Consider the following 13,937-nt stretch of genomic DNA (forward strand, 5'->3'; position numbering starts at 1 on the left):
TCAAATCATCCAGGAGGAGTGGCACCAAATTCCTGCGGAGACGTTGCAGAAGCTTGTAGATTCTATGCCAGCACGTTGTCAGGCAGTAATCGATGCAAAAGGTTTTGCCACAAAATATTAATTTTGTGACTGTTTCGATCTTTGTTTAGAAATTAAACGAAAATATTCTATACTTTTTTCCAAGTAATTTTCATTCTTGCCCTATAAAAAGTATAATACTTATTCAATTGCAATAATTTTTATTGTGAATTTATCTGTGAATGTTAAATATATTTCAGGCATATTTGAATTAAATGATATACAACCCTAGCAATAATAAATAGCAAGATAATAAATATTCCATACTTTTTTCCACCGCTGTAGATCAAGAATTTTGAGACACATACAAAAATTCCTTTGCCACTTTGAAACAGCTGATATTAGATTTTCCTATTATTGAAAATCGTCAGCAATTATAAGAGAATTCTGCCTTTTTCTTAAATTTTTCAAATTATAATAAAAATCCTAAAATTTTGGAAAATCTTGAGGAATTCCAAACCGTCCAAAATTCATTACAAATACGTAGAAAAAGCATTTGCAATTGTCACGTCCGTTCCTTCTAAATCCCATATTTATTGTTTCGTAATTAAAATAAACTGTAAAAATTATTTTTAAGTCAGTGTGGGTGACCATAATCAATATACAACAGACGCTCGATAATGCAAACAGGTGATAATGAAAATATTGCTTTATGTAAATATTATATAAAATTCGTGCTACGAGATCAAGCGGAACGCGTGCTAATGTGTTCGCTCGATGATGTAAACAGTTCTTGGCGACACAAAATAAAACTAATGATAATAGGAAAAGGAAAAAATCCGCGCCCTTTTAAAAATTTTAATGTCTCTGTTAATATGAATAGGTAAAAATCGCTTAAAAGGACAGCAGCATATTCCTGAAATGGTTCTACAAGCCCTTTTTTCCAGTGCATCATTGGATATTTTTGATTTATTGAAATTAATAAATCCCAACATTATTTGCACTCCAATTATAATATTAATTTATAAAACGAAGACAAACAGACGAATGATGTTAATGAGGAAGATAAGGACAGTGCGGACGATGAGGATGTTCCCAATGAAGTTAGAAGTGTAGTGACTGACTCGCAAGCTATACAAGGTTTAACCAAGCCAGATTAGACTGAAAGAAAACAAGTATCACACACGGATATTTTAGCTCTTCATAAATTACTATCGCAGACATTGGAAGAAAATGCTAAAGTTCAATTTATGCAGGTTAAAATTGCAGATTTTTTTTTATTAAAAAATATTTATCACTATTAGAATATTTGTTTATTTTATTATATAGAGTGTCTCTGAACTATCTAGATAAATTTCATAAGGTGGTCCTATACATCAAATGTTACCAAAAAGAAAAGAAATTTTGAAAAATCTCAGCCCACTTTGAGGAAATTTACTTTTTTTATTTTTAAGGAGTTGTGGTGTTTCGCAATCTAAATCTTAATTTATATTGCCGCTACAAAAATTCCAATAGTAGGTTGTAAAATGTTTTCCATGAAGTGTGAAATGGTATATGATGTTTTTTTGGAGCCATGGTCACAAAAAATAAAAAATAATAAAGAAATACCAAAGTTGTACGTTCAGACCTTTGAAAAATCAATAAAGTGCAAATAAGATGAACTCACAATAGTTGCTTAAAATAGGAAATTTAAGTGGTTTTTCAACGGTATTGTTGCAATTTTTGTAGTGGCAATTTAAAGGAAGATTTAGATTGCAGAACACGACAAATTCTCAAAAAAAAAATTCTCAAATTGGTCTGCGTTTTCCAAAATGTCTTTTCTTTTTCGTAGCATTTGATGTGTAAAACCATAACCTTAAGTTTGGCCAGGTAGTTCAGGGTCACCCTGTATACATGCATGAAACGGTTGTTTAATAAATCGTTTATTTTTTAAATCACGTTCGCTAATGTAAATATTTCGATAAGGTGAACTACACTTGGTTTGAACTAATTTACATTACTAAGTGTCTCGTGTAAATGCAGCAAATTGGAAGACTGCATGCAATACACGATGTACAGGGACCCATGAAGCATCCAATGCATTGGCTAGGTTTACTTCGACGCCTTAAAAAAATTGTGGATGTGTTCACTCATGTCAGCTAAGAATTCGATTTTGTCACAAAGCCTCGGATTATATGGAGTTTTACATTCACTTAATCCTAATCTGAAGTGGCTTGAAGGGACATTTTAGTAATTTCTCTGCAGTCCGTTTAAGTCTAGAGTGATCCAAAATTTAAATTTTTGGATTCCAAAACGTCCTTAGAGCTTTTGGGGTCGTTAGAAATTGCTCAGACGATGGCTTTTTCATTTATGAGTAAGTCGACTTGACGTGAGAATGTTATGTTTTAGAAATACGAATTTCTAGTATGACTAGTAAAATTCATGTGAAACGGTATTCTCCGTTCCAGTGGGGTAACGTTGCAGAAGAACCCCTTCGATGCCAGTAACAGCAGCCCCCTGTAACAACTCTAATATCATTGAGCTAGATGTATAAGGTAAGTAAACACTAGAGATGTGTTTGGAACGCCTTAAAAAATAACCGATATTACTCTGAAAATGACAGTTCTCACGTTCATATCAGCCCCGACCAATGTAACAACTGTTGCTGGTGGGCGATATCCCAGTATGGCTTTGATTTTTATTCTTCTTTTTCTTGTCCTCAGTACTCTTAAATTGTAGATCGTTCAAACCCAGCAAAAATCATTGATAACTTGCATCTATCATCGAGTTAATAATTCTGTAGGATGGATTCCGTAGAGCTCATGGATATGGCCCACAATGAATGGCGACTCCATACGGGTGGTAAAAGGAATAATACATACCACTCTAGCTAGTAACAGGTTAAACTGATTTAAGTCCAATTTATCAAACCCGAATAGTTAGTCTTCAAGATTAACTCAAAAGGGAAGGACATCGATATTTCTGTTTGAAGTTTTGATTGCGAAAAGAAGGTTTTAAGAATGTGAACGAAGTCAGCATAATCCATTTCAGTGGGTTTTTCCCTTGATGCTCGTCCGCTTTAACTATATTTTTGAACTGCAACAAACTCTACTTACTGTTTAACCTTTTTACTGCGGGAACCGGTTATCTATGTTAAATAATTTTGTGACCGTATCGCGGGAACCGGCTAAATATGCGGCACTTTTTGCAGCATTAATCGCGGTGCCTGGTCAAATACATAAATTATTTGTTATGTATACTGTGTTGCCTATAAGTGGTAATGCATTTTTTTTTCGGGACGATCCGAGACTGTTTTAAAAACTTTGGCATTTAACCGCGGAATTCGTGTTGATCAGCGCTTTTCTGCCAGGTCTGTACTTGCGTTTTTAATTTCTCGCAATGTTAGCTTTCTTGCAACGTAGCAATCGCGTCACCTATCTTAACCCTTTTAATTTTTTTAAAATAATTTTTATCGCATATATATATATATACACACATATATATATATATATATATTTTTTTTTTTTTTTTTAATTTGAGTTTAGAAAAACATTAAGATTTGTGATTTATAAGACTTAAAATGAGATATGCTACCTAGTTTCACTACGTCGGTAAGAGAGTCTATGAAATGATATAAAAAGTTGTTTTTCGTTTATTGGATATGAGGTTACTGAATGTCCATGTTTTATATAATATTATGAGTGAGAAAAAATTTCACCCGTAATTTTTTAGTTGTTGGGAAATAAATTATCGCTAAATATCACAAGATAAAGCCTTGGGCCTCAATGAGTAAGATGTCTGATGTATTTTGAACTGCAAGTACACGAAACAGTACAACTCTACTTGTTGTTTAAACATATTTTGTAACTTTTCAATAGGAATATCATGGCGTTGGAACCCACGTGGAACAAAATGAAGCATTACACGTGAAGGTGGGACACTCAGGCCCAGTTCTCATGTTTTCTAAATAATTTATTTAATATTAACGTTACAAAAAATGGCAGCAATTTCTTTAACTTTATGTGTTACATACCACAAAAAACTTCAGCTAAATGCAAGACTTTCGATCCCACCAGTATTTGATAAGATATTGCACGCAGTCTTAATACTACTTTATAAAATATCTACTAGGAATACTCTATATATTATAGAACGTAGATCTTATATTATTACCAGTTTAGATAGAAAGTTTAGAAATGATTGACGTACTTAATCGTATTTTTTAATTTAAACTCTGCATTTCGGAATTCTTGCGGATTAACATTAGTAGGATATTTGTCAATAAAATAATTAATATCATTACATAGACTACCAATAGTATAAAATTAAAAATAAATACAAACATATTCTCTACTTACATATAAGCCTTAATTACGCATTTGACTAACTGTGCAATATTTAAACCTTATTTTAGTTAGAACAATTTGAATGGAAACAGAATTTCATTAGATTTGTGCGATGAGGCATTGTTTGGGATATAATAGACACTATAGGCTTATCTCGTAATTTTGCTAGCTTGAAAGGTAAGACCCGCCTAAATCCGACTCTGAGTCGGCCCAACTAGTACCATCACTTTCGATATAATCACCAAAATATGAAAGTGAATATTTTAAAACGAATTGAGATCGGTAATTACTGATGGCAGCAAGACTTCCTCATTTAAAACAGTTTTTTGGACTAAACAGCTGTATGACAAGGTTCTTTCATGTTATTGATGTTAAATAGTGACTTTGGTCATAATTTGATTTTATCGTATATTATAGAGGAGTAAGATCGTATCAATTATTACGACATATTTTGGCAGACTAAAACTTTATCACATTTTCGACTAACTGAACAATGGTGCACGAGACATTATTATAAACTATTACAAGAGTATACTAATCTCGTCTTTGTCGAAGCCCATAAATCAAGCTTAGAATTGCATTTTGATCGGCGTTCGAAATATAACGTTATTATTTATTTGATTCGATTATCTAGGTCATGGATTGCATCTACAGACACAACAAGATGGAAATAGGAACCAATCCATGAAGATACCTCTGCAATCGTTGTCTGGATCATAAGCCAAGAGACGGTGCCATTTGTATTTCTGTTCGCAGCCGCAATCGTTTGTACATCTTTTCGTTGAAGTTTTTCTGAAAGTTTAAGAATTATTTAAAAAAGGCAATACCCTTTGACTACGTCATCTTCTTGAACCAACTTTTATATAACCGACTACACGTCGAGGCTTTTTTGTATGAAATGGCTGTCGCCTCTAGTGACAGATGAGGTACTGACAGATGTCAATTGTTTTTTGCTACATTATTTAAAACTGAATAAGTTCGGCAGAAAAGTTACGTATATTCGGTGTTAAAATTGTTTTGTCTCGTTTTAAGCGTGCAATAAGCAAAATTTATTTTTAAAGTTATCTGAAAATTATTGCAGCCATAACCGTTAAGCATTTTAAAGGCCCAAATAATTTACTGAAAATTCAACCCCGTGGGATTCCCTGAAAGCGTCTATTACCAGATAAATAACTGATATATTGATTTCTACTATTAATACAAAATCTAATTATTATATGTACTGAATAATTGTTTGTCATATTGGCTCCTGAAAATATATTTTATTACTAACTAATTGATAAAAATTTGTAAACCGCATTAACGATATTTTGCAAACACCTCTCACATTCGTTTCCATGTTGCTTCTTAAGTAAAAGAACAATATATATATATAAATGTGTTCATTTATTACAGTCATGGCCGGCGAGGGGGATTGATTCTTTGAGCAGGGACGAATTTAGGAAAAAAGGGATCCAGATACAAAGTAAATTTATGTGCACCTTATTCGAGTACTCGATATGTATTTTCAATAATTTGACAAAATTAATTCCCGTGTTTATTTTTATTTGGTTCGTGTTATTGTTAATTGTGTTATTATTCACCTCAAAATTGCCTCGACTACACCAATGCTTTTGCTATAATGGAATGTTAAATTTTTCAATTGCAGAGAACTTTTATAGCATTCTGGATACATCCTTCATATATCACAAAACCTTAAGATCCATAAATTTTCCAAATTATTGTTTTTATGTTTGTTTGTTCCTTACTCATTCTTATTTGCAGTTCTATTTTTTATTTGGCTGGTTCGCTAGAACTTACTTGAATAGAATTGTGATCGATACCCCTCGCCCCTGTTTTCACGCGCGCGAAATGCATAGCTTCCAAATTATAGAGATCTCTAAAATCAGTGGGTGATACAGAGATTGGTGAACACTTGGGCACATTTCGACTGTTTTCTTATCAATTTTTCGGAAAGATACCTCGAAATTTCTGAATTACTACACTTACGTGCATACTTCTTGATGAATAGCTTGCTCGAAGTGTTGAGTATTTACGATAGCTCTTACTTTCCCTGCCGAATTCGAAGCCCAATAAGGAGTTACAATTTCCAGTTTGCTTTCGCATGCATCCACTCTGAAAATGGCATTATTAGAAAAATTGCAATTTTATATAGTGAAACAAACCTTCCGCTGTCGTTTTTGCTATTGGAAAAATTCATGTTCCGGAAATTCTGCCTGGTGTTTCGTTTGTGACTCTTCCCAAAGTCGAAGTTTTCAAGTGGAGGCTCCGGACCCGGTTCAAAGTGTATATCTGGAACCCCCGGTTTCACGGCTCTCTTGTGTTTGACCGATCGTTTCGTAAAAGTGGACCCACCCTCATCTTCGAATTCTGGCACGATGAATTCCCCGTACATTCGTTTCATTAAGGCTTTGTTTTCATCTATGAATAGTTCTATTCGGTCTCTGAAAGGCAATTTGAATTCATCGATGATGATACCAAAAGATGTTCTTTACAATTTCAAGGGAATTTTTCATATATTTCGCTAAACTAAATAGGCGAATAATTTGATCAATCAACATAAATCAGCCATTCATCTTCTGGACAGACATAATTATTGCATATTTAAATATCAACATCTAAATAATAACGTTGTAAATAATTAAGGTGCATTGTTCATCCCACTCGATTCACTTTCATGTGTATATAATCTCTGGAATTTCTGAAGAACGGTCAATGCCGCCCATTTTTGAATAATCCGAATCAGAATATTATAAGATTGCTAAACGCGATTTATAACATAATTAGCATTCATTTATAAAAATAGCATACCCTAAAAAAGGAGCTATACGAAGCAGTGAATATCAGATTTGGGATGAGTAAGATGTTGATTTGAAAGTTTGTTGGCAAAGATGTGGGAGACATTATGTGGAACATCTATTTATAATATAGGTGATTTATTGTTTTCATTTATTTATTATTACTTACAGGGGGTATGAGTTGCCTGCTGTAGGACAAAAGAGCTGTTGATGGCGCTTTATGCAAGGAACTCCACGAATGTATTCACCTCTTAATTCTAAACCTAACGCTACTGATAAGGCTGTCCAAAGTATCTGAAACAAAAGAAATAATCAAGTTCAAAATTGAAGCTATCTCGAATTCTTCATCGATAGGAACGTGGTCAATTCTTCAAATTTTATGTCTAAATGTAGACATCACACCATATACACCGGCCTCAATGCAATAAAAGTAGTGTCATGTTGAATATTGGCTATATTTACCCCGAAAGGTAAGTTTAGGTTCTTTGCCTCTGAAATCATGAATTTATAAATAGAATTTTTCCATCAAACAATCTGATCTCATATTTTAATTGTGAAAGAATATGCCCATAAAAGGAAATATTCATTAAGCCATATTGGGCGCTTCCGTTTATGTTAGTCTTCCGTAATTAATAACCAGCAGTGATCGATGATTTATAATTAATTATTATCTCAGCGGTATTGCGGCAAATTCACGAGGGTATCTAATAAATCATTATGTACTTTTTTCGTTCGTAATACCGGCACGTTTACGGTGATTATCACTTATTTATAATTCCTTCGAAGTCATCGTTTGCTCTTAGATTTTCAGAGCCGGCTAACGGTAAATAAGTTGATATCACGAAGTCGCTCGATATCTTAGAATTCGTGTGGCCCATTAATACCTTAAATTTGTTTATAATTAATACCTCTTCTCGATTTTATATCCGAGGACGTCCAAGTGAGTGCTGAATTTTTTAAAAACTAGAAACAAAATTCAATAATAATTAAACAACTTTGATTAAAGAGAACAACCAATGGGCGCATATCTAAGACGTAAGAGGGCGTGGTGACGACCCTTCCTCCTATTTCGCCGCTATGGATTAGTGCCTAATTCCGCAAAATGCGGCACTTCTTCCAGAGTGTGACTCGTTGCCACAGAATGCTTATTTTTTGAGAGTATGTGTTAGGGACTCTAAGTTATTGGTTTTTTGTTTTCTATTTATTTTTTATTGTTGTTAATGTTAGGTTTATTGTATACTGTCATTTACTCCCTTAAGTTACGCCTATGTACTGCGATACTTTTCGGAGAATACCATCTGGGTGCCAGACCACATGGCCCATCAGGCCAAAGCTAAGGATACGCTTTGGTTGGGGAATGTGCTACTAGTCGAAGAATCTTTCTCTATAGGGACTATTGCTTTGATGGTCAATTTGTTGGACCCGCAATATTCCCAGAAAAGCGATTAGTATAGATATTCCCCAGATGGCCACGAGTTATGGGATTCGTTGTAGCCATAGCTTATAATGGTTCTTGGTGGTGGTGCGCCCCTGGTTGGAATTCTTCGGGGTTAGTACTTAAGGGATAATCGGAGCAATTTTCTCTCTCTTTTTTTCTGCTTTTCCTGTGGTCTCGTCGGGTGAAAGCTACGTCGGTGACGGGATGTGATCCGCATCATATCGTGTACCCGCCCAATAAGCATTCTCCCTATTCTTCGTTACTTAGACCAAGATTCTTACATTCTTTTAAGATAAGTGCATAGTCAATACAGTCCATTTTTACATAAAACAAATTGTCTTTGTCGTGTTTCATTTATCGAAGGAACACCCTTAACATTTTGGTCCTTCGAGCCGGATTCGGGCTTGTGGAAAATCATTCGTTCGGTGTTTGTGTCGCGATAGAAGTTGTTCGCGTGCAAAACCGAGAAGTTGCTCTGTAGGCGTGATAGAAGTTGCTTCACGTGCCAGAACAACAAACAAAATCGCTGTTCGTCTGGGGCTAAGTAAGAAGAAATCTTGGTGATTCCGGATCATCGTGGAAGCCAGGGAGCTTTGTTTGGGAAGTGGGTAAGTCCTTGTCCTATTGCCTTTGAACCGTATTGCTTTCGTTTGTGCTATTTGCTAGTGATTAGATCATTCGTATCGTAAAGTTGGCGTTTTGTAACCGCATATTCTATATAGACTTGGCGTGGTTACAAATTGTGTGCCGTACTGCTTAACCTTTACCTTTGCGCACACGGTGACTTGTAGCCGCATATTACAAAGCTTGGCGTGGCTACAAATTGCGTGCCGTTGTTGTGAGCTCCTGCATTAGAGCAGATCGTACCTGGTAGACGCGTGTATCGAGATTTTGTGATCATGGCATCTGCTGGGGAGCTAAAAGGGTTAAACGTGGCTAGGAGAACGTGCAAAGCCCAACTCACTATGTTCAGCAAATTTCTCGAAAGGTTAGATGTAAGTAGCGGTCTAGGTGCCGAAAAAATAGGGCAGATAATTGAGAGACTCGACAAATTGGAAGGTACTTTCGAGAGGTTTGGAACTATCCAAAGTGAGTTGGAGCTGCATGCTGACGATTACGACGACGAATTAGTTGAGCGGGACGACTTTGAGAATAGATACTTTGAACTTAAGGCCAAAGGAAAGGGTTTACTGCAAAAATTCAGTAGGGTTGATGCGTCCACTGCAGGCGGCACCTCGCAAGGGGCGGAATCTCCCAGCCCTTTAGATAATATCAAATTGCCGGTTATCTCATTGCCAACTTTCTCTGGCGATTTCAAAGATTGGCTTGGGTTCAGAGATCTATACCTTAGTCTAATACATAACAACGATAGGCTGAGTCGCATTCAAAAGTTTCATTACTTGCGGGCGTCGCTGCGTGACGCAGCGTCTCGGGTTTTGGGAACTCTTGAATTATCAGAGGGCAACTATGATATCGCCTGGACAACCTTGAGTGAGCGATATGATAATAAGCGGGTGCTCGTGCACATCCATTTGAAAACTCTAGTTGAAGTGGAATCGATGCATAGAGAATCGGCTCCTAAATTGAGGAGTTTAATTGACAGCGTGAGTAAGAGCTTAATTGCGCTGACCGCTCTGGGTCAAAAACCCGAAAATTGGGGTGTTCTGGTAGCCTACCTCATAAGCACAAAGCTGGACCCCGTGACGGAAAGGCAATGGGAGGAGGCGAAGAGCACCCACAAAGAGGTCCCCTCATGGGACTCTTTGAGAGAGTTTTTGAGCGCCAGGGCGGACATGCTCGAAGCTATCGATCGTCAGAGGGGCAATAATAGTAAACCAGAACGAAATGTAGGACTCAAACCTAATAAGACGAGCGCCAAAACCTTCGTTGGGAGCGATATTTCTTGTGGAGTGTGTAAAGCCAAACACTCATTAGTTAAGTGCCCAAGTTTTTTGGCTATGTCCCCCAACGAACGATTCGGCAAGGTCAAGCAACTCAAGGTGTGTTTCAATTGCTTGAAGCCGGGTCACTCTGTAAAGGATTGTCGCTTGAGAAATTGCAGCAAGTGCCCGGCTAAACACCACACCTTGTTGCACTTTGAACCCGTCAGGGTGCAAGACGATGCCCCCAAACCAGTGGAGAGTTTGGAGCATCAGGTTTCGTTGTCTTCACTTAGTTCGGATAATCATGTCTTCCTATCCACCGTTCTAGTTGACGTTGTCAGTGCCGAGGGTAAGCGCTTAAAGGTGCGCGCACTTTTAGATTCGGGAAGTCAGTCAAACTTCATTACCTCTTCATTATGCAAGAGGCTGAAGACAAAATTGGGCGATTTCGAAGTAATAGTCGGGGGATTGGGATCTAAGGCGTCAGAGGTGAAACACTGTTGCCACATCGAGGTGTGTGCGCGACACAGTGGCTATAAGTCTTCCTTAAAGTGTTTAGTTTTGCCCAGGATCACCGGCTTCATTCCTGGTGCTCCTGTGAATATTAGTCGGCTAAATATTCCATCCAACATCACGTTGGCAGATCCGGAATTTAGCAAACCTGGCCCTATAGATCTTCTGATTGGCAGCGAATTGTTTTATGGGTTGTTGTGTGTCGGTCAAATTAGTCTTGGACCGCACAATCCCATCTTGCAGAAAACCAGATTCGGATGGATTGTCTCCGGATCAATGGCGAATCCCGGTAGTATCAACTCCATTTGCAATTTGAGTACAAATTCGCGGCCAAGTGGCTCAAACATTGACTTTGATTTGAAAAAATTTTGGGAGGTCGAAGATAATTTCTCTGAGACCAAGGCCTGGTCGGCTGAGGAGCTCGAATGTGAGGAGCATTTTCAAAGAACGCATAGGCGTTCGGGCGACGGCCGTTTCATGGTTGCCATCCCTTTAAAGCATCCCGTCGCTGACTTGGGGAATTCAAAGACGAAAGCTCTCCATAGGTTCCTTTCGCTAGAACGTAAGCTCAGCCGGGATTCAGCTTTGAGGGAAGAATATTGCAGTTTCATGCGGGAATATTCGAGTCTTGGGCACATGACTAGGGTGCTTGATGAGGATGATCGTGTCTCCTACTATATGCCTCATCACCCTGTTATTAAAACAGAAAGTTGCACCACTAAATTGAGGGTCGTATTTGATTGTAGTATGCCATCTTCAACAGGGAAATCCCTGAACGATTTGCAAATGGTCGGTCCCGTGATCCAATCGGACTTATTTGATATTTTGATTCGTTTTCGCGAGTTCCGATTTGTGGTTTCGGCGGATATCGCCAAGATGTATAGGCAAGTATTTGTGGAGCCTAAACAACGTTCTTTGCAACGGATATTTTGGAGGGAATCGCCCTCAGATCCTATCGAGGTTTTTGAATTGAACACCGTCACATACGGGCAAGCTAGTGCCAGCTTTTTAGCCGTAAGGTGTCTACATCAAGTAGCACAGGAGAGTGAACTTGATGTAGCCTCGGTGATAAAATCGTCATTCTATGTTGACGACTTCCTTCACTCAATAAATTCGGTTGAGGAAGGAATTAGAATGTGTCATAGAGTTTCCGCTGCATTGGCAGGGGGTGGTTTCAAATTGCGGAAATGGCTTTCCAACGAACCCGCTATATTGCGTGCGGTGAGTCAAGGAAACGAGGATTTTCAGGTGCTAGATTTTCACGGGGACGAAAGGGCTAAGATTTTGGGTTTAACTTGGCATTGTTCGTCAGACGTTTTGTCGTACAAAATTCAGGCCTTTGACACGAACGTGAAAGTGACAAAGCGCACCATCTTGTCAGGTATATCGCAAGTCTTCGACCCCTTGGGTCTTCTATGTCCGGCTGTAATCATCGCAAAAATCCTAATCCAAAGGCTTTGGCAAGAAGGGTTGTCGTGGGATGAATCAGTCCCTGCCCATTTGCATACAGCCTGGACAAAATTCCGAAGTGAGTTGCCGAATCTCAATGGAACTCACATTGATCGCCACATTGCATGCGTGGATGCTTTGTGCCATGAGTTGCACGGTTTTTCTGACGCTAGTGAGGACGCTTATGGTGGAGCCGTCTACGTCAGATCGATCGATCGAAACGGCGATATAACCGTGAGGTTATTATGCGCCAAAAGCAGGGTGAGTCCTTTGAAATCCCTGACTATCCCTCGTTTGGAGCTATGCGGTGCATTGGTCATGGCCAAACTTATAAGCAAGGTAAGGGCGGCCTCTAGATTGCAATTTGTTAGGCAGGTGTGCTGGTCAGACTCAACCATCGTCTTGAGTTGGCTAAAAATGTCTCCCAGCAACCTAAAGGTCTTCGTAAGCGCGCGGATAGCACAAATCCAAACGCTTACAATGGATTGTGAGTGGCGTCACGTCCCCACTAGGGAAAACCCGGCCGACTTGGTATCGAGGGGGGTCTTTCCCAGTGAACTCATGGAGTCTAGTCTTTGGTGGTATGGCCCTTCCTTTCTTCAGTCCAGGGAAAGTCATTGGCCTAGTGTGTCTGAAGGACCTAAGGAGGTGCCCGAGGTCCGCGTTCCAAAGAGAGTTGTTGTTTTTGTCGCCATAGGGGACTACTTCTTCGAGCGCTACTCTGACTTCAATCGATTGAGTCGCATCGTAGCATACGTCCTTCGATTCGTTGGCAATTGTCGATTAAGGTTATCGAAAGGGGTCATCGTCAGCACGCCATTATCTAGTTCGGAATTAAATGAGGCAATCAAAATGTTGGTCAAGACTGCGCAAAGAAGTAGCTTTCCAGTCGAGCTCGATTGCCTCAGCAGGGGTGTCGCCTTGCACCCTAAGGATAAGTTGTTAAGTTTGAGTCCCTTTCTAGATGGTGAGGGCATAATGAGGGTAGGGGGAAGGTTGCGAAACTCGGCTTATCAATTCAATAAGAAACATCCTATGCTTTTGTCTCCAAAACATCGTTTGACGCGGATGTTGTGCGAACATGAGCATAGGAGATTGATGCATGCCGGCCCTCAGCTATTGCTCGCATCCCTAAGAGAAAAATACTGGGTTGTCGCGGCGCGCAATTTGATTAGGGCCATTGTAAGGAATTGCGTTACCTGCTCGCGATTCAACCCTCAGTATTTGGCGCCTCTTATGGGTGACCTCCCGCCAAGTCGCTTAACTGGTGGGAGCGTATTTGCATTTGTGGGAGTGGACTACATGGGTCCACTCAATATACGGGAAAAAAGGGGTCGCGGCTCAAGGTTGTCTAAGTGCTATGTAAGCGTATTTATATGCTTTGCGACGAAGGCTTTACACTTGGAATTGGTGTCCGATCTAAGCAGCGAGTCGTTCCTGCTTGCTTTTCGTCGGTTTGTTGCTCGGCGTGGTCGACCTAGCCACGTTTACTCGGATAACGGCACGAATTTCG

General features: G+C 38.8%; 1 protein-coding gene across 1 annotated transcript in view; it reads right to left on the minus strand.

Annotated features, from left to right (window-relative positions):
* Positions 1 to 3,948: 3,948 nt before the first annotated feature.
* spz3 (Spaetzle domain-containing protein 3) overlaps positions 3,949 to 13,937 on the minus strand; it is a 35,763-nt gene continuing 25,774 nt past the window's right edge. Inside the window, exons 3-6 of the mRNA XM_066289123.1 lie at positions 7,311 to 7,435; positions 6,509 to 6,787; positions 6,333 to 6,458; positions 3,949 to 5,135 (exon numbers count right to left, since the gene is read on the minus strand). Coding sequence (XP_066145220.1) covers positions 4,979 to 5,135; positions 6,333 to 6,458; positions 6,509 to 6,787; positions 7,311 to 7,435 — 687 coding nt within the window. The 3' untranslated portion in view covers positions 3,949 to 4,978. The remainder of the gene's footprint in view (positions 5,136 to 6,332; positions 6,459 to 6,508; positions 6,788 to 7,310; positions 7,436 to 13,937) is intronic.

The sequence above is a fragment of the Euwallacea fornicatus genome, chromosome 13 (assembly GCF_040115645.1).
Source record: "Euwallacea fornicatus isolate EFF26 chromosome 13, ASM4011564v1, whole genome shotgun sequence".
In the NCBI taxonomy this organism is placed as follows: domain Eukaryota; kingdom Metazoa; phylum Arthropoda; class Insecta; order Coleoptera; family Curculionidae; genus Euwallacea; species Euwallacea fornicatus.